This window comes from Sarcophilus harrisii, chromosome 4 (genome assembly GCF_902635505.1).
Source record: "Sarcophilus harrisii chromosome 4, mSarHar1.11, whole genome shotgun sequence".
Taxonomy (NCBI): Eukaryota; Metazoa; Chordata; class Mammalia; order Dasyuromorphia; family Dasyuridae; genus Sarcophilus; species Sarcophilus harrisii.
The window spans coordinates 456,805,087-456,830,617 of record NC_045429.1 but is presented as its reverse complement, the minus strand read 5'-3'; the positions used below and the strand labels follow the sequence as shown (position 1 = coordinate 456,830,617).

Here is a 25,531-nt window from a genome sequence, read left to right as displayed (position 1 = left end):
AGCCGGGGAGCTGGGGGTGCTCACCATGGATAATGAAAAGAGAAAAGAGCATTTCAGAGTCTGGGATCCCACAAATGGCTGTGAGTACAGATGCCCTCCGTCCGAGTTTGTTGCTTTTTAAAGATCCGGTGTGGCAGGGCCCAGCCCGGTCCTTCTTTGGGACCCTGCCATGGCCGTGGAGGGTTCCAGGCTACTCTATCAGATCACAGCCCCACAGAACAAGAGCTGGGAGGACATGCAAAGCCTTTTACAGAGGAGAAAACCTAGCAACTTTCTGAGGCAGGTAAATAGCATCAGGGGCAGCATTCGAACCCAGGACCTCTGCCTGCACTTGGGCTCATCCTGGCTCCCCCAGACCTGCTGTCGGAGGATCAGAGGCTTTCTGTCTTTAGATCCACCAGGCAGGGAAGAGGAGAGACGTTCTAGGGAAGAAAGCAGATGATGGAGAAGGGTGGGGGCTGGGAAGAAGGAAGTGGTCCCAGAAAGGAGAAAGGGAAAGGGAGAGGCGTTTCCTTGGACAGTGCAGCGGCTGCCAGCAGGCTCTGGCTCTTCACTGTGTTGGGGACCAGCTGGAGCCTCCGTAATCGGCTTAATGCCGTCTCCTTGTGCTGACCAGGCAGGAACCTGGGATGGCAGAGCAGCCGGAGCCCGGAGAGGTCATCCGAGCCCCAACTAGGAGGACATTAGCCGCTTGAAGGCAGTTTCCCCTCTGTTTCTATCCCCATGGCTTAGCCCGGTGCCTGGAACTTACAGGAAGGGCTTAAATGGGACCAGTCAGGCTGATTCCCAAGGGAGACTTTTGTAGAAATGACCCGGTCCCTGAACACAGAGCAGGACAGCTGGGAGTGTTCGCTCTTGGTAATGGGAAAAGTAGAGGATTTTTAAGGTTTCACAGATGGATATGGGTGCAGAGAGCCTCAGTCCATGCCCAGCCCCCTAAGGCTTTCATAAAGAAAAGGGGCTTTTAGTGGAAGTGGTCTGGGGTCTGGGCCCTCCTGCCGTCCCAGGACAAGCTCCGGGCAGCCGCTGGCAGGTCGGATCCTCAGGGACCCACGGAGCTTCTTCTCTGAGAAATCACAGATCTCACCCCCCAGAACCTTGGAGACAAAGGGGCAAAGTGGCCAGAGCTGCGGTTTCACCGGGTAGGGAAAACTTCATCTCCTGATAGAAGTCAGCAGTGGCCTATAAGGGCTGGGGTCTGTACCAGGGCCGCTCAGTGCCTTGGGAGATAGGCCTCCGGACTGGGGACTAGAGAGCTGCCTTGGACACTGACTACTGGCAAGCCACCGGGGTTCCCTCATCTGTAAAATCAGACGCAGTGACTTAGAAACCTCTGATCCCTATGGACTCTGAGTCTCGGAGAGTTGCCTAGGGTCAGTCACATGGCCGTCTGGGTCAGAACCCAGGTTTCCCTGACTCTGGGGTCAGCTATGTCCTAGAACCTGGGTTCAATCCTATTATTGCCTGAGGAGCACTGGGCAAGTTATTTTCTCTGTCTGAACCTCAGTTTCCCCACCCATAAAATGAGGGGTTTGGATCTAAAGCTGTGAGCTAAACCGTGGTCTCAGTTTCCCCTTCCTCCTCTGAGGTTCAGGCTGCAGCTGGCTCCCATCCCCGTATCTTGCCCCACAATGGCTGCTCAGACTCTCCAAAATGTCTCACTGGGGCAGCTCCAACAGCCCCAATAAACAACGGGTCAATAAATGCACCTGCGTTTTAGCCACTATTGGAACTTTCTTTATTTGAGCATTGAGGAAGGGGAGCTCACACAGGACACACTACTTCTACCCTTTGATTGGCTCTTCTGCTTTCCGTGCTGGCCTGGATGGCTGCTCTGGAGGCAGCCGGGGTGGGAGACTGAGCAAATCCCTCAACTTGATTTTCTTGCCTAGAGATGCTCTTTGGACTCCTGGGTTCATTTGTTTCCTGGTGTTTATGTTCATTGAGTTCTCTTGCAGATCTTCCCACTCAAATGAGCACACGCTGAGCCTCTAATTGGTTCGATCTACAAGCTGACTTAGTTTACCTAGGGGACCTCTTTAATGGGGTTTGTCTCTTAAGGAATAGAGGAGATTAGAACTCTGCTTAATGAAGTCTGTTCTACTTTTCTGACACTGAAGGAAAACATGGGGCCTCAGCTGTTCCTCTGTAAAATGCAGCGGTTGCACTAAATGACCTTGATGGCCTTTTCCTGAACTAGAGCTACAATCCTACGTGGCAGCGATCTCCCCGCCAACACCGTTCATTCATCGTTTTCCGGCCCCTCTTTTTTTTCTTCTTCATTTTCAGCCCCGTCTTTCAGATTCTGACGAGCAAACTCCTCAAAGACCAAATCCTCACCCGTTGAGCTGAAAGACAAACATCTGGATCATCTCACAATGCTCCAAGTGACGGCCAAGGTCTTGTGACCGCTGCTTGCCCACCCTGATCTTCTTCTGGCTACAGGGTTCTCATGGCCCCCTTTGGCAACCTGCTTAAGCCTATGGCTTTTCTTACTGTCTATATCTATATCTGTCTCTGTCTCCACATCTACATAAATCCATCCATCTATCTATCTGTCTATCTATCTATCTATCTGTCTGTCTTAAAATCGCAATTAAAGGAAGTGCTAAATTTTAGTTAGAGAATCATAAGGGAAAAAGTTGTAATTTTTTTCCTCATCTGAGTTCAGAGAGCCCCAGAAATCTGGCGGCTTTGCCACCCGGGGGATATAAGCCTTGACATCGCTTGCCCCCAGGTTGCTCTCTCATGTCACTTTTCTCAGTGTTTTGATTTTTTAAATGTTCTTAAATTTGAATGAAAAAAAAAAAGTGACATTTCCCCCCCCTCAACATCAGGTCTATTGTAAGTGCCCATATTCTTCCTTGAGAGGTCTAAGGACCGGATGCAGTGGAAGCATCTTTCCTGGCCCTGCCCTCCGTAGCTCCTGGTCTTGCTCTCTGGGGCCGGGAAGAACAAGGTTGATCCCTTCCTCTTTCTCTAGACCCAGAGGATAAGGTTCAAGGTTCTTACCTGTCCTTGGCTGTTTCCGAGAGCAGGCAAAAGAGAAAAGAAAGTCATTAGTGAGCAGCAAGAATGCACTTTCTGCTTGCTTTCTGACTGTCTGCACTATGGCGCCCATCAGTCACTGGGCTGACCTGGGTCCCTGTCCCTGCTTTCCCTTGTGGCAAGAAAGCTCTCTAATTCAGGGAGCCCGGTTAATGGTTTAGTTAGCACGTGCTCGCCCTTTCCCAGGGAGGTTGTGGTCACGAATAAGTGGGGCTGAAGGTACAGTCCTTTCAGACACTCTTCTGGTAAGAGGAATCTGCTTTCTCCAGCTGGTAAGTGTCAAAGGCAGAATTTTAATTCAGGTCCCTGACTCCAAGAACAACACTATCCACTGGGAACAATAATTCTCACACGACAACAGTTCCCAATGCCTATGGAACGAGGTCCCCCCGTAACATGATTTCACCTGACGTCCCGTGGATATTCTTGTTCGTTTGCTTCCCTTTTCACTGGCAAAGTTCTGTGGACCCTTGTTTCTTTTGCAGCTCCCCAAACATTTGGTCTGGCGTTTATACAAAGCGGGAGTTCGGTTAATGACTCCCAAACGTTTTACCGATTATATCTACTGACTGGTCATTGTAAGGGGCTGCGTGTCCAGAAGGTCCACAGCGCGGAAGATTGCTTTGAATACAATTTGTTTTCGTTTTCACACACTTTATAAAGAATAGCCCTCGGCACACGTCGGAGAGATGCCATTGGAGAACGCCATGAAATCTGTGTTGACGTGTGCTTGAAATGTCTCTGTTATTTACTCATGATTTATGCCCATGCCTTGCCAAGCACACAGCCATAAAACACTTTGTGGACGCCCACAGTGTTCTAGACCTGGCTTTCATTGCAGTTTTCCTTCTGCCTGATTTTCCTATTCGACTCTCCTCCAGATCTTCCCATAAGTTCACCAGAGGGAATCCACCCAATGGACTCGAGTCCTTCCATGGATTTTTCTCACATCATAAAGACGCCAATGGACAAACTAGTGGTTGGTGATACAGGTGAAATCTGACGATGGGACAACTGGCTAATGACAACATTTCTGGTGTGACGGGACTTGGGAAGAACCCCATGTGGTGGAACTAAGCCACTGATGAAAGGCCTGAATTCCATGAGTGAACCAAAGGCTTTTGGTGCTAAAATGCAGAATTCTGGGCCCAATTCCAATTTTACAAAACTTTCCTTCTTGGCTATCACATGGTCCTTAAAGATGGTACGGCAATGATATAAGAATAAATGAATCAAAAACATAGGAATGGCATTCTCTCCCCCCAGAAATAGGACCACAAAAATGCATTTGGCAAAGCACACATGGGTGAGAATGAAAACAAAATTATTTTTAAAAGTTTGAGCCATTTTGCAAATCTCAGAGTAACTCTGGGTGGCCTGCTCATTATTAAATGCAAATTCCTATATTAGGAACTAGCAAGGCTGAGAAACTACTTAGAAAGAGATGGAAAACCCCAAGCTACTTGTGCAAATTGTCTTCACTGAAAATATACTGACCCCATAAAGGTTATTTGAATTGTGTAAGTCAGTGGTATTTAACCTTTTCTGTGACATGGACCCCTTGGGTAGCCTGAAATCATGTTTTAAATGCAGGAAATAAAACAGGCAAGATTACAGTCACCAAATATGTTGAAATGTAGGTATCTGGGGCAGCTAGGGGGCACAGTGGATAGAGATCAGCCCTAAAGTCAGGAGGACCTGAGTTCAGATCTGCCCTCAGACACTTAACACTTCCTAGCTGTGTGACCCTGGGCAAGTCACTTAACCCCAATTGCCTCAGCAAAAAAGAAAAAAAAAGAAGGAAATATAGTTATCATTTTTTTAAAAAGTTCCCATACCTGAGAAAGAGAAAGAGAGAGAAAAAAGAAAGAGATACATATATGCATACATATATCCATATATAATTTGTCTATATACACATATTCACCCAAAATATTATATGTACATAAACCCCCACCCACATGCACACACATTTACACATGTATGTATTAGGGTCCTATTAGTCACACATTTCAATTTAAATTGTACTTTTCTTCTCTTCACAAAGCCAATATTGCCAATAAAATTTTAACTCTGGAAGAGATCTTAGAGACTATTTAATTCACTTCTCTCATTTTATAGATTTGGAAACTGAAGCACAGAGAGGGAAGGAAATAGCCCGGGATCACACAGCTGGGAGGGCTCCCAGACCTCATCCAGAGCTTGTTGTGTAGGAGAAGGGAGATCAGAGTCATGAAAGGTAAAGCCCCACCTTAGTGTTGGGAATCTAGGCCCTATGCCCACCCTTGCTATTAAATTACTCTGTGACCAGGGGTCTGTCCACAAGGCAAAGCCAGCATCGGTTCCAGTTTGGGGGATGTCTTGGGGATTCCTCTGGATGCCGAGACTTCCTGCCCATCTGACCCCTGCAGGTTCTGTAAATCTGGCCCCTCTCTTTCCAGAAGAGGAAGCCCATTCGGAACAATTGCCCACAAGGAATGAACGGTCAGGGTCCCCGGAAGTGCGGAGAGACTGACCTGGATCCACAGGCTGGGGGTGCATGAGGCGGAACGGCAGGTCGGTGCCCACTTCACTGTAAGGAACGCAGAGGACTGGCGTTAGCATGCAAGCACAGGTAAGTACTGAACAAACACACGTCTGTCACGCACAGTTCACTCAGAATGAAAGTTAAAGAACAGGGGGTGAGATGTTGGCACAGGAAATGTGCCCGTGGCGAGGCAGCCGCTCCTGGACTGCCGACGCTCCTAGTCATCAGACTCACGGACATGGTGAAAAGTGGTAGAACCCTCGTGGAGGAGGAGCTCTCTTGTTATCCCTTGTCAACTATCTGGCTATGGCAAGAAACATAATGGAATACTGCTGTGCTCTAAGGGACGGGGAAGGGGAAAATGTGAGAGAAACATGGGAGGACTTGCATGAAGGGATACCGAGTCAAGAAAGCAGCACAAACGGAGATTCAAATCAAGAACAAAACTGGGTCAAACAAAAAGTCTCCTATTGGTGTCCTAGTACGATTTTGTAATCCTCGTTCAAGTAGCCCCTTCTCAGAGACTTTGCACACTGTTTCTGTATTTTTAAGAGGGAGAACAGAATCTTGGAGTGTCTACTTTAAGTGTCATGGCTACAGACACACTGTGTGAGGCAAGATTGCCCTTTAGCAGATCGTTGCTGGCTTAGGGAGAAGGGTGGGGAGGAAGGGAGAAAAATTTGACTCAAAATCTCACAAAAACGAATGTTGAAAATTATCTTTACATGTAATTGGAAAAATAAAATACGACTAAGCAAACTGTATGAGGCACAAGCAGGAAGGATTAAATAAACTCTTTTTCTGAGAGACTGAGGAACTATCTCAGGAGATACTGTGAGAAATATTTTATAAAGAGACATGAACATAATTTTTAAGAGTACTGAATTACCATCCTGAGAGAACTCTTTTTTTCTAGAGTTGAAGAAAAGTTAGGGGCAGCTAGTTGGTTTAGTGGATAGAGCACCGGCCCTGAAGTCAGGAGGACCTGAGTTCAAATCTTCCTCAGACACTTGACACTTCCTAGCTGTGTGACCCTGGGCAAGTCACTTAACCCCAATTGTCTCAGCAAAAAAAAAAAAAAGAAATTAACAAAGATAGCAGCAGCATTGATGAGAGAATTCTATTCCACATCTCACCTGTAGACAGGTGACTTTACTGATCCACTATAAATCTTGTTTTTGCTTTATTAATTGCCATTTAGTATTTGCTAATATAATAAGTTCATGAGTTATAATACAGATGTTGTTTAAGCCTATAAAATGGGAGAGATTTGGGTTGGGAGAGGGCTTGAGTTCAAAAGAGAAATGAAAGCTTAGGGTAAAAAAGTCTCTCTGGTTTAACGTAGGGCAGAGGCTCAGAGTTAATTTGTTACTTAATGAGTTCTATTTATTTATTATTTATAATATTTATAAACATAATAATATAAAAATATTTATAATATTTATTATATCCTCTCAGAACATCTCCCAATTGTCTTAGAACCCAAGTGGAAAATTAAGGAGGAGATAAGCCAGTAGCAGCTGGAGAGAAGTAGGGGTGGGGATAGTTTCCAGCTGGAGTCCATCGAATCCCGCCTGGGATTGATGTGGAGCTTCATCCTATACAAAATCTGCTCTATTTGGACATATAGGATCTAGGCTCACTGCACTGTCAAAATCAAAGTACACTTTGTTTCCTGGCAACTGGTACAGTACAAAAGCGGAAGTGCTGGGTTCCATTTATGTATTAGAGACAGCTTTACTTAAATGATTTCAGGGTATGGGCTGTTTACGGCCACGGTGTTTGCTGGGAAGTGTTTGTTGTGTCAAAACGAAAGCTATCAGTTAAAAGAAACCCCAATCTGAAAGAGTGAATGGGATCTTGTACAGCCCTGAAAAGAACTTCTGATGATGGTCTGAGGTTAAGAGAAAGAAGAGGGGTCAGGGAGGAGACAAGAACAAATGGAGAATAAAGGCAGGACAAAGAAAGGCAAGTGGACAGAATGATTCTCCTCCCCTCTTGTCTTATGGTCTCGTCTCTGGTCAAAATCCCATTATTTCTTTGAGCCCTTCCTCTTTCATTCCTCATCTCTGGTTCTCCTTCTCAGCACAAAAGTCAGGGTCTCCTATCTCCAGGAACCGAACCTAATGAGCGAATGAATATTTACTGGGTTCCTGCCATCACAAAATGTACTGGGCTAGATAGGAAATGGGCCCCGGCCTTGTCCCTGTTTCTAAACCCTGGCTCATTCATTAATTCATTTAATCAACAAGCATTTATTAAACACTGCCATGTCCTGGATATTATGCTGAGGGGACAGACAGAATCCAAACAGCCCTTTACCTCAAGGAGCCTAATTTGAGGATGTAATTTCCAAGGGGGAATCGCTAGCAATGGCGGGGGAAAGGAGAGCCAAGACTGGCCTCCCTGCTTGGCTTTGAGTAAAGCTGGAGATTCAAAGAGGCTGGGATGAGAAGGGAATGGGGCCTGGAGGTGCAATGCTCTGTGTGGAAACAGCATGGAGGCTACTTTGGCCAGGGAAAAAGAGAGAGAGAAATGGGACAGACAGACAGACACATAGAGAGACAAGGACAGAGACAGAGATGGGGGACAGGGAGAGCTTGTTTTAGTAACGTAGATGACAATGGAAGAAAGTGGACCGACTTACCTAGAGGTGAGGTCGCCCAGAAAGCTAGGAAAGACATTTAAAAAAATAGAAAGCTGTTAAACCGCAGAGCTCCACCGCATGTAGTTATTCCTCACACACGGCCTTCTCTTCACCCCTCTTGTCTGTCTCAGACCCCGCCACCCACTTACAAGTCCATTCTCCTGACTAGGTGAGAATCACTGAGTCTAGGAGCAGAAGAGAATCAAACAAAATTAGAGAGCCAGCCTGGCTCTGGGGCAGCGACCCAGACCGCTTTGCCTTTTACTGTTACTGTGACCTCAGACTCTCGTCCCTGGAACTGGACCTCAGTTTCCCCCTCTGTCAAGTGGGCCTCTGAGGGTCCTTCCCAGTTGAGATCTCTGATCTTATGAGGAGCTTGCCTCTTCAGGATACAGGAAGATGAAGCCTGTAAGTTCTGTTATCTGTTCTTTGTACTTTGAACTCTTATTAACTACAAACTCTAGCTACTTTTTATATCTATAAGGGGGAAAAAACCCAGAGAGGGCGTCCCATTTTAAGAAATATTGCTAATGGGAACAATGTGTGAAATGGAAATATTCCTCCCTTCTTAAGATATACTCTGTATGTCAGTCTGGCTTCTAGACCAGGCCTGGGGCAGTTCCCGAGGCTGGGAGGCTCAGCCTTTGGGAAATGGGGATGGAGGAGTGAGAACTCTGAAAAAGCCCCTCCCAGAGAGCGCCAAGGAGAGAATCTTATTTTCCAAACTGAGAATTGGGTTTCTTGGAATTCTGAGGTATCTGGATACTTCTCAGAGAAACAAAACACTTTCTCCATGCCTTTAAGTGATTCAGTCAATGAGATACTATCCCCCCAGAGACCTAGAGAGCCAAGGATCCCGTTGAAGGCTGGTCAGACTCCTGGGTCATGGTTTCCCCTTTATCCCCGTTCATTCCCCAATCCAGACACCAATTGTAGCCAAATAAACGAAAAACCGAGGGTGTTTCAGACACACACTTCAACAAAATCCTTCTTCGGGGCCATTTTGGGAAGCAATGAATAGGAAGTAATACCTTTGGCTCCTTGTCCCTCTAAGACCCATAACTAGGGGTAGATGACTGGGGCTTTGTCTTAAGGAGCTGCCATGAGGAACCCACTTCCTCCCCGGACCTCCACCAGCCGGCACCATATACTCTTGTTCTCTCTGGGACACTATCTGCTTATTTGGGGCTTTCCTTCTCTCCCCCCCCACCCCCAATGCACGGGCAGATTCCCTTGGACATTGTGTCCTGCTCTCCATGCCATTTCTCTCTCTGGCTCCTGCTGCCTTTCCCCTCCTTTTGGCCCAGGTGAGACTCGTAGGAAAAGCCCTGCTCCTACTTTCCCAATTGCATGTGCCTGGTGAGAGGCGACCAGCTCAGAAGAGCCTCGAGGGCCTTCTTCCTTCCCTAGAAACAAGATGGAGAGGATTTCTTCATCTTAGGATACGTACCCTGAGACAGTGAGCTTCACTTTGATCTGGTAAGACACCAGGATGCCCAGCACTGCTCGGTCTATGCCCTCCTTAATGCTGCCCAAGGAGAGAAAGAAATCAGAGTGAAAGAGGGGAAGAGGGAGTTCGGGGGGCCTGGGACGGTACACAGATATTCCTTTCTTTGTCGTAGGCAACATGACAAGAATCACCCTTAAGAGACTGGAGAGCTAAGCAGGGCTGAAAATTCAAGAACTAAATACCGACCATGGGGGAAATTCACCTCATGTTCTGCTTATTATAAAATAATAATTACATCATATTGACTGGTCCTATCCATGAACAATGAACTCATCTCTAGGGTGGGAACCCTGTCTATTCACTGATACCTCTGAGCATCCAGGGGCACTGGTCCCTCACGTGACTTGCCTCGGGTGGGTCACAGAGCCAAGAAGTGGCTAAGGATTGATGGGAGATCAAATCTTCCTAACTCTAAGGTTAGTTTTTCCCTGACCAGCGCTCACGGCCTATTTCTAACTCATTATTATTGCTAATTCAGTGGTAAATGCAGTTGTTTCTATATGGCAGTCATGAGCATCAGGGCTCACACTCAAGCTCACTGTAAATTCTCATTCCTGGAGCAGGGAGGTCTTTGTGTTTAGTGAACACTTGGCCATTTGGTCAGTTGGCTTCTGTATGTCGTGAACCTCATCTGTTCTACTGAGTGATTGCTCTGGTTTTTAGCCAGCATCAAATTATTTTGAGAATTACCACTTGGTAGTCTAGATTGAGATCTGGTACCGATAGGCTCCCTTTGTTCCCACTGTTTTTCACTATTACCCTTAAGAATCTTGAACTTTTTTTTTTTTTTTGCCTCTATAGGGATTTTATTGTTATTTTTCTAGTTCTATAAATGAATCCTTGGGCAGTTTGGTACGGTACTGAATAATGTAAATTATTTGGTTTGGTACTGAATAAGTAAATTAATTTAAGCAGTATGGTAATTTTTATTATGTTGACTTGTCCTACCCATGAACAATGAATATTTCTCAATTATTTAGGTCTGTCTGTATTTCTCTAAAAAGTGGTCCTTCGTGATACTTAAATAATTCTTCTGTTTATCTTGGTGTTTAGATCCCTAAGAATTTTATATCTTTTATAGTTATTTGAAATGGCTATGACCCTATCCTAGAACATCCCTCATCTTGTTGGAGAGGAAGTCTATGCAAGGGGAAGCTATTATTGTTGCTGCTGCTGCTGAGGAGACCAGAGAACTTAAGTCACAATATGGTAATACTACTCTCTCTATTTATATAATAACACTAGCTAGCATTTATAGAGTAGTTAAGTGGATTTGTAAAGTGGATGACAAATGTTATCATATTTTCTTGGGAAGAAGGTGTTATTATTATAACCATTTAACTAGTGGACAAACTGAGGCAGATATTGATTAAGTGACTTGCTCAGGGTCACTCAGCTAGTAAGTGTCTGAGGCCGGATTTGGAATTCAGGTATTCCTGATTCCAGACCCAGGTATGTGTGAACCATTGAACCGCTTAGTAGAGCCACGAGTGAGAATACTGGTTATAAATAAGTTGTAAATTTTCAGGTTTTGGCCGGAGTTGGGGATGGAAATGCAGTATAAAATTCATAGCAATGGGAGCTGCCATTCACCTACTGACAGATGGATTTCCACAATGAATTAGACTTACAGGGACTAGTGAATCCCATTTCCTGTTCCTGATTCCTAATATTTAGACTTTCCCACGCCCTCTGCTGTAGCTCTGTCACCATAGTTCACATTCACTTCCCTTTGGGCTGGATTCCCAGTTGTGTCCTTAACACCTCCCGTTCCTCCCTTGCTAGGGCATCGGTTTTCACCACTGGGTTTGAGGAACTGCTGACGGAGAAAGCGTTCTCACACCTGTCATCCCCGTTCAGCTCATCCAATAACTGTATCCTCTTCCAGCTGCGCTCCAGGGTTCCTGACTCCTCACAGCCTCCATAAAGAGGGCTGCAAGGCAACCAAAATGGAGGGAGCAAACTCAGCTCCTGGAACGACAGCTCCGGCCGGATTCAGGGGGCTTAGGTTATCTCCACTGACAAAGGTTACCACTGTAGGAAAGAGCCTCCCTATTGGGTAACAGAAAGATGGCTGGCAGTCCAGCTTAATGGAGAGAGCTAGTCTGGACTCTGGGGGCAAATCCTGCCCAAGACACTTCCTAGCTGGGTGACCTTGGCCTAGTCACTTAAGCTCTCTGGGTCTCAATTTCCTCATCTATAAAATGTGAATGTGGGGAAGACTAGCTGGACTGTCTCCAAGATCCCTTTTGTTCTAAATCTACAACTCTGTGATCTTTTTGGGGCTTAGGTTCTTCATCTGTAAAATGGCCTGGAGAGCTTCTAGCATCCTTCTAGGTTCTGAGTTGTGATTCTTAGATCAAAGCTTCTTAAACTGTAGATCATGGGGTCATGTAGCTGAGTGTGGGGGTTGGGAAATGATGGGTTATTATTGGTAAATGCTTGATTTGTACACCTATTTTAAATACCCACATACCCAGGGTCATGTAAAAATGCCTTGGGCAAAAAACTCACATGGTGCTGGAGGCCAAGTTCGTGTCTTCATGCTTTATTTTTCCATCCAGGGCAATGCCCCGCCTTTCTCGGTTATTAGCGAGCAAGGGGGTAAGGGTCAGTGTCTTCGTTAAGACTCCATTTGGTGGCACTTTTTCACTAGAGAGAAAAAGAAAAGCAGAACGGCTCAGAATCGCAAATTAGAAGCCTCAGAGCCCCAGTGACCCACTAGGAATTCAAGCCCATCCTCAAGTTCAAGTCAGTCTCCTTTTATTGGTAGATAAAATATTGGTAGACATGGCTTTTTCCAAATGGCCCAAGTTCATGAGGATTCTTGTTCAAAACAAACTGATAGAGATGCTTGAAAAATCTCTCAAAGGAAAACTGACGTAATTAGATAAAATGTAAATTAGCCCAGAAATTAGACAAAATGTAAATTAGCCCAGAAATTAGACAAAATATACAGTAGCGCAGTAATTAGATAAAATGTAAATTAGCCCAGAAACTAGACAAAAAACCAGCAGCCCAGTCCCAAAGCCAAGGGGACCAGCACACTAGAGTTCCTCCTACTTGAGCACAGCCTGATTTTTTGCTGGGGTGGCAAACTGAGGGCAACGGAAGCAAGAAGGAGCAGCCTCGGGGAGGCCGGAAACGGGAGGCGGGGGAAGAGGGCTACTTACTTGGCCTCCTCCATGGCTACAGGTTTGACATAGTAGTCACTCGAATACAGGACCACGTTGGCGACTTGTTCCACTGCAAAGAGAAGGAGGGCCCTGATGTCAGCGATGGGGAACCCGAGCCCTGCCAGGGACCCTCCCCCGTGACATCACAGACTCTGGGTAAGTGGGCGCCTGAGAGGGTCGGAGGGCAGAGTCAGTGTAGATCTAGCCTTCGACACTTACAAGTCCCTTCACCTCTGCCTGCCTCAGTTTCCTCATCTGTAATTTGGGTTCATACAAGCCAGCTCCAGGGGTGTGCATATAGACATTTGCTACTGTTATTATCAGTTAATCAGTAGTAGCAGGAGTGGTATTTGGCGAGCCGACAGCTGGGAAAGCCAACGGCACAACGGTGAGAGAGTGAGTGGCTTTGTTGCATTCTCCAGGATATTTCGGGGCCTCTATTTGTCACATGGAGATTTGTCTCCTGTTAGTTTAGGAAAGATGGGGGGCGTTTCCCACCTTGCACTTTAATCTTCTTCACGGTCTTCTCCGTGTTGTTGGTCACAGTCACGGTCACGGGAATTGGCTCCCCATGGAAAAAGATCTGAAAAAATGATGGAGGAACAAGGAAATCGGCGCCCCCTCCTGGTGACCTTCCAGCATCAAGGGGCTGGCTCCTCAGGGAGTGATGGGGAAGGGAGAGCAAGGATCGGGCTTTGTTCTTGTGTGATCCAGGGGAGGAGGCTCTCCTGGGAGGGAGCCCCAGAACGTGGCAGGGGCCAACACCATGCTCTGGGAAAAGTCACCGTTGTTTAACAAACGTGGCTCGAGTGGTCCCTGATGCAGCTCTCTGAGTATTACTCCCCCCCACAAAATGAGGACCCAATGCCCCATGAAGTGCCTCCTCCCCAAACCCTGTCAGGTGAAGCTGAGCTAGGGAACAGACTGAGCTGGGCGAGGCTTGCCAGAGGGCTCCTCCTCCTCGGCCCCCGAACGTGGCCCTGCACTTTTGATCGTGACTCGGACACTGGACCATCCCTGCTGGGACGGAGAGTGAGTAGCCGGAGGATGGAGCCAGATCCCAAAGAGCTTGCTCCGTCAGAGCCCTGCAGCCCGCTCCTGTGCCAGGATGAGATGCGACAGCCCTAAATGCAAGTGCTTACACTTGGGCCCAAAAATCTATTTCTTTTTGTATCCGAATGTCAGACTTCGCCGTTAGCCCCCCTGACTCTTGCCAGGCAGATGGCGGGGGAGCCGGGGTGAGAGAGCAGGTGACCAGATGGGGGGGGGGGTGCTAGTGGCCACTGAGCCTGGGCTCTGAGGAGCTGACACAGACTGGGGCTGAGGAGGAGGATCGTGGGAGGGCTCAAGCTCTCCGCCTGATTCAGCTAGATCCGGAGCTTGGTGCAAAGCTTCACTGTCAGAAGGAGCGGGGGCCAAGGTCACACCAGAATTGGCCGAAGGAGGTCAAGATGCTTCTGGATCTGCAAGTTACTGGGAGTTGGAGGGAGGAGCGGCTGAATGAATGGAGGCTAAGATGGCGCCCCCTGCTCCCTCGGACCTGTGGGGGACCCTGGGAAAGAGTGTTAACCACAGAGGGTCCCCGGGTGGGGCTGGAGGGCTCTGCTCACCTTGCTGGGGCCGGGCCCAGGCTCAGGGACAACAGCCCCCTTCCTCGGCAGGAAGCCAGAGTCGCCATTGTCCCCCAAGGAATGGGCGGCCAGTGCTGCAGGCTGCCAGCCCTTCACAAGCCCGTTCTCATGGGACTAAACGGCAGCAACGCCCCTTCCAAGTCTAAAAGGCCGGGGCTCCCAGAGCCAGGGCCCGACCCCAGCGGGGTCCCCGGCGGAGAAAGGCCTCCTTTTAAAAGGTGGAGCCGAGGCGGCAGTTGGGAGCCCAGCGTTTCTGCACCCGCAGCTTGCTGAGCTGCCAAGTACTCACTTTGTTTTATGTGGCGGCGTCTCCCCGGTCTCTGCCGGGACGAATGGCCCTCCTGGAGCCGGGTCCTTTTGGCTCCATGGGTGTCAGGAGGAGAGGAGGACTGGGCGGCACAGGGTTGGGGGCAGGGGTGGGCATTGATCTGCCCCCCCAGGAGGCCCTGCCCCCCCAGAAGAGGCCCTGCATCCCCCAGGAGGCCCTGCCCCTGGGAGCTCTGGAGCGACTCCGCAGAATGCCAGGAGAGCAGCCCAGATGGCCCCAGATGGAGAGGTGGGCGCTGGAAGGACGCCGAGAACAGATGCCGCCCCCTCGCCCGCGGGTCCTGGTGCCCCCATTACCTCCTTGCTGAGGGAGATGGCCAGGTGCAGGGGCTTGTCGGACATGAAGAACTGCCAGGCGGTCTCCACCTGGGGCTGCGGGCCCAGCTCGGGAGGGGCGTGCTGCACCTTGCGGATCAGCAGGCGGACGGAGCTCCTGCGGAAGCAGACAGACTCAGGTTTTGGGGCTCACCTCCCCCCATCTTCACCACACCACTCCCCCCCCCCCCGCTGTAAAACACTCTCATTTTTGGGCCTCCAAAGGCGCTTTTAGCCCTAGGTCAGGGACATTTGAGGGAGAGGAGGAGCTGGGCGTGGAAGGCAGATTTGGAGGGAAGGGCAGGGGCCCCATCTTACTTTTTGGGCACTTTTTCCTCTTCTATTTCTGTGTTTTCTGTAGCGTACGCCTTCACCTCAAAGTCCACTCCGCAGCACTAAGAAGAATCAAGAGACAGAGACAGACAGAGACACACACAGAGAGAGACAGAGAGCGAGAGAGCGAGAGAGACAGAGAGAGAGAGAGAGAGAGAAAGAGAGAGAGAGAGAGAGAGAGAGAGAGAGAGACAGAGATACAGAGAGAAACAGAGACACAGAGAGAAGAGAGACACAGAGAGACAGAGACAGAGACACAGAGAGAAGAGAGACAGACAGAAAGAATGACAGAGAGAGGAGAGACACAGAGACAGAGACAGAGAGAGGGGAATCACTTTGTGGGCTTTGGTCTCTGGCATTCGAGGCTCATCTCCGAGAGGGAGCCGGTGACCGGGTCCCTTTAAGAGCTAGGACGCGGCCCGCCCGGAGTTTCCATGGGGGCTCACATTTAAATGAAAATTCCGGACAAAGGCCGAGGCCCACACCTCCATCCCAGCCTCCATACTACTTGCATGACATTGGGCAAGTCACTAAAGCCGGATGGAACTCAGCTTCCCCATTGGGAAGATGAGGGGCCGGGGCTGGGAATAAAATGAGCTGGCTCCCCCCAGATCCAGGTTGCTGGCCTCGGCCCTCCCAATTTACACCAATCTCAGCCCCGCAGCCCTGGGCTTGTTCTCAGTGGATTTGGCCCCATGATCGAGTGGCTGAGCATATACTTGGACTCAGCAAAACCTGAGTGCGACTCTTGCCTCTGACACTTGGCAAGGCGCTTTCAGCCTCAGTTTTCTCATCTGTAAGATGGGGATAATAGTGTCGACCTCTCGGGGTTTCTGAGAGGACTCAAGGAGAAAACATAGTGTTAGAAGCTCAATAGCTTAAAACTTCCCTCCAACTTTTGGGGCGCCCTGAACAAATGTTAGCTGACATTGTTATCATGGAGAGTGGGATGAAAGCCTTCCTAAATCCATGTCAGCCCCACCCTCTGGTCAGGGATCCGGGAGTGGCTCAGGGATGGTCACATCTCCCAGGGACTTTGCCCCACTTACCTTGCCCACATCTTGAGGAGCCGGTTGAAGAGCAACTGAGCAGGGCAAGTAGTCAGGAAACTGGGGGAGAAGAGAACAAGTCCTGAAGATGGGATGCTTGGGAAGTGATTGATTTGGTCAATCAATCCAAGAGCAAGCATTTATTATGTGCCGATTGTGTGCCAGGTGCTCTGGGTCAACATGGAGACACAACAGCCGTCCAGTGTTTCCAGAAAGGTTTGATCTGTTTTTATTTATTATTTAATATTTTAATCCCTGCCCCCCATGACATATAAAAACAATTTTAAGGGTTTTTTTTTTTTCAGATTTTGAGTTCCAAATTCTCTCCCTTCCTCCCCTTTCCCTCATTGAGAAGACAAGCAACTTGACATAGATTATACACGTGTGGCCATGCAAAGCATATTTCCACATAAGTCATTCTGTAAAAGAAAATCGAGATTAAAAAAAAAACCCAGAAAAATAAAGTAAAAAAAAGTGTCTTTGGTCTGCATTCATTGGCTCTCCCAATGGGGATGGACAGCACCTTTCATCATAAGTCCTACAGAACTGTCTTGGATCATTGCATTGCTAAGAATACTGAAGTTATTCATTTGATTTGTTTTAACTTTTTTTTCAATAAATAAAAATTGATTTTTTTCCTTCTCCCTCCTTCCTTCTCTCTCATTGGAAGGAATAGGAAAAATAAAACTCTTATAATAAATATGAACAATCAAGCCAACAAGTTCCTGCATTTGGCCATGATAAAAAAGCATCTGGCTCATTCTGTACCCTGGGTCCATTACTTACTTTGGATTGATGGGTGTGGGCTCCCACATCACAGGACAGCCATGGAGTTGGGCAGAATTCTGAGTTTTCTTTTTTTAATTACTCTCTTAAAATTTTTATTGAAACAATTTGTTGTTTCTACTTCTCTCTTCACTAGACCCATTCCATATACGACAATTTTTTAAGGGAAAAAAATGGAGGAAAAAACCACTCCTAAACAATACTGATAAACAACAGATTCTGGGGTTTTGTTTTCTTATTCAATGTCTAATTTTCTTTTATTGGATTATTTAATCCAATCCAATCCAATCCAATCCAAAATATAAACCTTACTCCTAACTTTACATATGAGTATATGTAAAGTTAGGAGTAAGGTTTATATTTTTATCCTTGTTTCTTTTCTATTTTTCATTTATTTATTTATTTGTTTGCTTATTTTTTGCAATTGGGGTTAAATGATTTGCCCAGCATCACACAGCTAGGAAGCGTTAAGTGTCTGAGGTCACATTTGAACTCAGGTCCTCCTGGTTTCAGGGCTGTTGCTCTATCCCCTACGCCACCTAGCTGCCCTTTTATCATTGTTTCTAATATGGCTTTCTTTTTCTGAATTGGGATTTTAAAAATACCTCTATCCTCTTCAAAGACATTATCAAATTATTTTTGCTTAATCTATTTTAAGGAAACCCTATTTCTATAGGTTCTCTTCCCTTTACCCTTAAATTCCTTTCCCCAGAACTTCTAGTTTTCAAAGCTTTGCTTTTATAGTGTGGTTCTTATGTGCATTTCTGTCAGAAAGGAGTGAATTTAAAAGACTAAAGATAATTTTTTTTTTAATTTTAGAAAAAGAATGTAAAGACTGTAAATCAAGCCTGGAGTCAGGAAGACTCTTCCTAAGTTCAAATCCCCTTCAAATCTGGCCTCAGATACTTACTAGCTGAGTGATCCTGGGCAAGTCACTTCCCCCATTTGCCTCAGATTCCTCATCTCCAGAATTTTTGCCAAGAAAATCCCAAACAGGGCCAAGGAGAGTTAGACACAGCTGAAAACGACTCAGCAGCAATATGACCTAACGGTCTGGAAGCTGCGCTGTGGCGTGGGGTGTCTCGCCACTGGAAGTCCCCTCCCCTGTGGTGCCGACTCCTGCTTCCCCCCAAAGTTTTGCCCAGTTCCTGTTTCCCCCTTCCTGCCCCTTCCGTGTGCAGGCAGTTTGAGGGATCTGGCCATGGCCCACTCACCGTGAGAAGGAAAGGGTAGGCGTTGCTCCCCAGCTTCTTCAGCAGGCTCTCTTGCAGCTTGGTTGGCTTGTTGGCCGTGCTGACGGGAGGGTAAATTTGCACCTTGGAGAAGTACAGGTCTCTCCGGAAGGTCAGGCCGATGACATCAATGTCTTCCTGGCCGTAGCGGAACGCACACGTCAGCGTCACAAAGACTGGGAGGAAGGAGACGGCACAGTTAGAGCCCCCTGTGACTTGGGGGGACGTATGGGCGGAGACTCCCACAAAGGGTTTCCTGGGATTGGGGAGAGGACTTGCACTGTGGGCTTCGGGCAGTGGGGACCCTCCCAATGGCTGCTTTTCAAGGATGATGACGACTGGATTTACCGAAGCATCATCTTCCTCATGTCCTTCAGCCCTGACTGATGCTTTAAAAAGTCCTAGATCCTTCAAAACGTCCCACAAAAGGTGGCTTTCTATGTACCCCTAGGAACTGCAATCCTGTACCTCTGGAGAGACTATATGAATTCTCCTAACTACAATGTCATACGGGCTGGTCATTACCCTCGGGAAAACAGATATCTTTGGCAATCCCCAATTAGAATTATGGGATTGAACAAGTCACGACATCAGTCGCTCAATAAACACTATTAAGTGTTTGCTCCATGTCAGGCACTGGACTGAGTGCCAGGAATACCAAGAGAATCATAAGACAGCTCCTGCCGTCAAGGAGCTCCCGGCCTGATGAGGGACGCGTGTTCTATACTACATGACTAGGAAGTAAGTAGGAGAGGGAAGGTGAGGGGTTATGGAGCAGAATTTAAAAATCTGCCTTACCTTTCTTCCCTTTCACCAGCTCAGGATCGACCAGCACGACGCCATCTGGACCCAAAGGAGACAATCACAGTGAGGAAGATGGAGAAGCTCCAAAGGGGAGAGTCTTCTCAAGTGGCTGAAGGAAAGCACTCGGCAAAGGGGTCTGACTTCCCCGGACTTACCCACAGGCTCCACCTTATCCACGTGGTCAATGTAGTCCCTCTTCCCTAGGTAGATGGTCACCTGCGGGAGGAACAGGGTGGTCCCAAGGGACCTTCATTAAGGATTTGACTGGGAAGAAGCTTTCTGGGCTGGGGGCCCCAGGACATGGGCTTAATCTCAGCTCTATAGCCCCAGCAGCTGCTTCCCAGTCTGGACCTCCTTCCCCAGGTGAGATAGGAGGGGTTGGACTGGAGGGTCTCCAAGTTCCGTTCCAGCTCCGAGCCCATGACCTCTGATCTCAGCCTTCTGAGAAGCCCTTTCAGGCCCCAGACAGACAACCTGGTGGACGCTCCCACGAGGGGCTGTACCAAGAGCCCTCACCCTGCCCACAGTCTCCTGTCTAAAACTGGGACCACAGAGCTCGAGGCCACAGCCTTCTGGGGCCACATTTTAATAGGGAGAAATCTAAGGTGGGGAGAGAAAAAGGGGCTCATCCAAAGCGTGTGTGTGTGTGTGTGTGTGTGTGTGTGTGAGTGTGTGTGTGTGCGTGAGTGTGTGTGTGAGACAGGCCCAGGATTGAGGTTCTCTACCTCCCTCTCCCCTCTTCCCGTCCCTCCCCTTTCCCTTTCCATCCCCTTCCCAAGGCTTCATGTCTCTCTTCCATTTCCTCCCTGCTCCCCTTTCAAAACCAGAGAAGATCCTGGTATCCTCAGTGTTCCCCTCATGCTTTCTCTCACTAATGGAGGAGTGACAGATTTCGGGGGCTTGAGCCGGGGATCCTGACTGAGAGGCAGTTTGCCGGAAAGGTCGGAGCCTGGGCCTGGAGACAGGAGATCGGGCCGTTGTTGGCCGCTGACCTTGGGTCCCCTCCGCCTGTCCGGACCTTCGGGGGCCCTCCCTCCACAAGGAAGGCCACTCTCCAGCTCCTCCCTGAGGCTCTTGTTCCCAGAATCCCAGGCTCGTGGATTTGGATGGGAAGGACTTTAGGGGGCACAAGACTTTGCCTTTATTTGCCACTGAGCCACAGGGACGTTAAGAGGCTTGTTGTGGGTCAGAAGCTGGGGTTTCAGTGTGGCTGTTCCTGATCAAGTCTAGAGGTCCAGGAGCTGTTTGGGGTGGACTCTGGGTAACGTTTTGCTCGTTTATTTTTTGTTTTTACCTCTTTTCCCAACATGTCCCCTCCCAGCTGAACATTCTCCCTGACAAAGGATTGAAAAAGAAGGCAGCTGGGTGTTCCTGACCAGCAGGCCATTGGCCTCTCAGATACAAAATGTGGACGAGGCCCTTAGCAGGGGCAGATGGGGGAGGAACATGGGAGCTCGAGGCCCTGACTACTGGGGAGTCAGGAAAGGAGTTGGGAAGAGGCAGCTCTGGGACCGGGCAGCAGAAGCCCCCAGGAGGTGGCGAGGACCCCGGAGGGCATTCCAGGTAGGCGGCCTGGCCCTGGGCAAAGGTGGAAGGCAGGCAAGGGAGCTCACAAGGCAGCCCGTTCCCAACTCCTTAGCAGTCACTGCTTCTGTCAGGGGCCCCCAGGCTATTGGCTGAGGCCTCCTGTTTCCTTCTGCTACGGCAGGGGAGGGCCTCCAAAAATCATGGCTGCCTTCTCTTCTTCTTCCTCCCCTTCCATCTTTTCCTCCTTCTCCCTTTTCCTCCTCTTTCTCGTTCTCTTCCTCCTCTCCTTCCTTCTCATCCTCCTCCCTTTTCCTCCTCCTCCTTTTCCCTTTTCCTCTTCTTTCTCCTCCTCCCTCTCTTCCCAGAGCCTCCAGTTTTCAGGCTTCTGAGCCCTAGGGCCTCTTTGTGCCTTTATTTCCCTCACTTATTGGTAACTGAGTCCTAGTCATCTCTGCCTCCTCCCTCCAAGCCCAGCTTGCTGAGGCCTCGGCCTTGTACACAGTAGGTGCGCAGCAGATGTCAGAGGGGCTGCTGGAGCATTCTGGTCCTTGGCTGACTGTGGGACACTTACTGACTTGTCCCGGGAGACCTTCTTGAAGATCACGTTGTTTGGGGCATTCCTCACACCCGTGGCCATCTTAGCAGGGCCTCTGGGAGGTCTTCGGGCCCAGAGTCCTCAGAAGGTGAGCTGGAGACCTTAAATAAAGGGACAGAAAGGCAGACTAGCTGGGTATCAAGGCAAGCCAGTGCACGTGGCTGAGTATCCTATGAACCCCGGGATCCAAGAGCCAGAATCGGGGGCAGAATCAGGAAGACCCCGTCTCCTTCTCCTCTCTGTTCTTATTGGCTCTGTGATCCTGGCCAAGTCACCTGCTCTGGGACATGCTACTGTTCCCGGCTCCTAGGGAGAGCCCAGGGGATCTGGAAGGACGTCAAATCGAGTCCTTCATGTTACAGATGGGGAAAAAGAGAGAAACACTAAGGGCCTTCCTGAGGTCACAGAAACAGCAAAGATCCAAGGAGAGATCCAGAGAAGAAGCTAATCCCACTGGTGGAAGGAATGTCCGCACTGGGAATTCCCAACACTAATGAAATCCTAGATCTGGATCAAAAGGCATTTTAAAACAATCAACAAAAAATTCCCAACAAACCCTCAAATTACCCTCAGTTTCCTTCCTGCTTACCACTCCTTCCCTCCCTTCTTATCTCCCCCCTTCTCTTTCCTTTTTTCTTTCTTTCCTTCCTCCCTCCCTCCCTTTCTCCCTTCCTCCTCCTTTCTCTTCCTCCTCTCTCCTCTTGTATTCTTCTCCTTCTCCTCCTCTTCCTCTTCTTCTTCCTTCTCCTCCTCCTCTTTTTCCCCCTCCTCTTCTTCCTCCTCCTCCTCTTCTTCCCCCTCCTCTTCTTCCTCCTCCTTCTCCTCTTCCTTCTCCTTTTTCTCCTTTTTTCTCTGTCTCTTTCCAATTATATATTTTTTAATGAACAAAAGTCTATTTTCTTTCCCTCTCATATTCCCTCCCACGAAATAACAACAAAAAGAAAACAAAAGGAGAAAAACCCTTATAACAAATAGAGTAGTCAAGCAATCGACATTCCCAAGGTTGTCCTGAGTTTCCACCATCAGCCTTTTCAATTCCAATAGACTGGGGATGGAAAGCGCCCTCGGCATTCAGAGAGAGAACTGTGGAGACTGAATGTGGACCCAAGCCGAGATCTTCACCTCTTTTTGTTGTTTGTTTGTTTGTTTTTTCCCTTTCTCATTTTTCCCCTTTTGATCTGATTTTTCTCGTGCAGCATGACGAATACGGAACTATATTTAGAAGTATTGCACGTTTAATCTATAATGGATTCCTTGCTGTTTAGGGGAGGGGTGGAGGGGAAAGAGGGAGAAAAATTTGGAACACAAAGTTTTGCAAAGGTGAATGCTGAAAACTCTCTTTACATGTATCTGAAAAAATAAAAAAAGCTATAAAAAGATAAGAAGGCCTTTTATAGAGTTTGATTTTTAGGCCGATTGTCCCTCTAAAGGAAAAAAAAGATCCTTTCTTTCCTAGTGAGTGATGTCCTGAGCTGGGTATATGGAAGGCCTGCCTTCAAACATCTGACACCAGCTGCGTCGCCACAAATGCTGCAACTTTCCTGAGCCTCTTGGGGTTGGATTGGCAAGCCATGAAATCACAAGTCTTCCCTGACAGATTCATTGTTTCTTTAAAAAAAAAAAAGTGTCACAAAATGGACCAGCTTAGGATTTTACAAAGCGAGGAAGACTTCCTTTTCGCCCACAGTTGTGCTCACCCAGACTAGAGATGGGACAAGTCCGAGGTGTTAGAATTCTGCATGAATTTGAAATTTTAAATCACGTCCCTCGGGGGCTTCTTATGGATAATAAGGACATCCCAGAACCCATCTACCGCAGAAGCCATTTCGTCCACAGCCATTCACCGTTTCTTCCCGCCTTCAGCTCCTACTGGCTCTCAATTCCTTAGAGCAGAGAGCTGTCTCCTAACTTTTTGGCTTTAACCAACGGGACCCCATAGCACCGATATGTGGAGAATGACTTAATTAAAGTAAATGATATCATTACACCATATACAAGGACTATTGCACTAATAATTACGTAATATTAACTAGGTAATATAATACCTATGATTAGGTATAACGTACATACAAAATAGAAATTGGAAAGGGATCAAATACAGATGAAATCATATTTGTTTCTAGAGACAATAAGGAAGTTTAATAAGTAGGGGAAGTATAGAAAAAACCCACCATGCTGAGTGGTGGATCATGCTCCCCTGGAGCTCAGGCACAGCCTAGGCTTCAGAGACTCTGCCCACAAAAGGGACCATAGACATTCATGGAGCAGCCACACCAGGTAACCTCGCCTGAAGGTCCCCCGTGAAGGCTGACCAAGAGGAGGTCCACCCAAGGGAGGGGGGAGTTCACTGGATGCCTTTGACTTCCCTCAGCCCCATTCACGTTTCTTGCTAGCCCAGTGACAGCCATTAGAGACTGATTCACGGTGTTTTTACCTGAAGTTCTGCCGGGCCAGGAATGTCAGCGGAGAGGCGCGAGCGCTGATTACGTTTCTTCCCAAGTGAGCCAAAGCGGTCCAGGTGGGACATGGACGTGGGGGCCCCCTCCCTGAAATGGATGAGAGCCAAAGGTCCAAGGGATGAAGAGAGGGGAATATGTAGCAGATTTAGATGGACTGTCTGATGAGCCGGAGATAATCCCACATAGAGAACAGGAGATGGGTCTTGGATTAGCCCTGAATCAGCAAAGTGGCGCGTCAGCAGTTCCCAGCATTAGCCAGAGAAGGGGATCTTCTACCCCAGGTGCATCTTCTCAGGCTCAGCATGGGGGGAAAGGGATTGGGGGGAAGGGGAGGTGTCCAAAGGAAAGCTATTTTTCTTTCCTAAACCTCTTTGGGTTTCTAGAAATAGACTGAATTTGTTTTCCTCAAGCCTTGAAAATCTTAGGCTTAATTAAGCTGAATGAACACTTAATGACATCTTGAGGTCACAAACTTTAATAAAAAGGTCAGGAGGCCTGCTGGCCTATGGGTGTCTTAACAGTAATGATTAGCTTGCTTCCCTCACTAGCCTGGGCCAAATTCACTCGAGCCTTATCTGAGTGTCCGCCACAGATGGACGATCTTGGGCAAAGAGGCCGTTCTTCCCGGGCCCTTCTCGAGCCTTCCGGGCCCTCCAGGATTCCTGTGGTCTGAGTAGGTGGTGCTCATTACCCAGGGAGCAGCAGCAGGAGCGGGGAAGGCCCTTTCATGGTTTACCTTGAACTTGGAAGAGACAAGGCTCTTGTTTATCCTTGAAAAATTAAAAAAATTCCATGTTGAGAGTAGGATAACAAAATCTGCTGAATGAAACTGCAAATTCAGCATGTTCAAAGCTATCCAGTCACTCTATTTCCTTCTCTTCTCTTTAGTATATTTTAAAAAATGTAATAACTTCCTCCCTCCCTCCTTCCCTCCCTTCCTTCCTCTCTCCCTCCCTCCCTTCCTTCCTTTTTTTTTTTTTTTTTTAAATTTTAGCTCTAAAGCAATCCATTGGCCATTTGATTGGTCTGGCGCTGAATAAGTAAATGAATATCATTGCCATTTGTAATATACTGATATGACCTAGCCACGGGTGATGACTCTCTCTCCTCTACTTACTTCTGTGCAGTTTTACAGTTGTATTTAGTGTTCTTGTGTGTTTTTAGTGTTTCAGGTAACCCCTTAAATAGAACATACCTTTCTGGGTGGAGCCAAGATGGCAAAGATAGGAACTTGCCCGACCTCTCCCCCAAATCACTTCAAATTCTTTTAAATAATGACTCAAATTTTAGAGCATCAGAACACCCCAAAACAGGAGTAGAACATTTTCCAGCTCAAGACCACTTAGAAGCTCAGCAGAAAAGGTCTGTGACAACAGAGCGGGAGCCCATTGCGGCCCTAAACCCGCCCAACGTCTGAATCAGCAGCAGTCCTGGTGACTTCCAGACCTCTCAGCCCAGAGACACCAAAGAGGGCCTGGAAGGTTTGTGGAACCAGAGAGGGAGCCCAGCCCCGGGGAACAGCGAGGGGTGGGGGAGACCTCTGAATCAGCAGCAGTGCTGGAGGC

The 25,531-nt window shown here is 48.0% G+C and overlaps 1 protein-coding gene across 1 annotated transcript; it reads right to left on the bottom strand.

The window, feature by feature from the left end:
• Window positions 1–1,725: 1,725 nt before the first annotated feature.
• Window positions 1,726–21,600, bottom strand: SAG (S-antigen visual arrestin). Its single transcript, XM_003770154.2, has 15 exons — window positions 21,484–21,600; window positions 19,541–19,601; window positions 19,380–19,424; window positions 18,564–18,757; window positions 16,564–16,623; window positions 15,500–15,576; window positions 15,164–15,299; window positions 13,407–13,491; window positions 12,906–12,978; window positions 12,247–12,384; window positions 9,673–9,750; window positions 8,223–8,246; window positions 5,565–5,620; window positions 3,013–3,022; window positions 1,726–2,348 (listed from the first exon to the last, which is right to left on the bottom strand). The coding sequence occupies exons 1-15, from the start codon at window positions 21,547–21,549 to the stop codon at window positions 2,243–2,245; spliced, it is 1,209 nt and encodes a 402-aa protein (XP_003770202.1). The 5' UTR covers window positions 21,550–21,600; the 3' UTR covers window positions 1,726–2,242.
• Window positions 21,601–25,531: the final 3,931 nt, after the last annotated feature.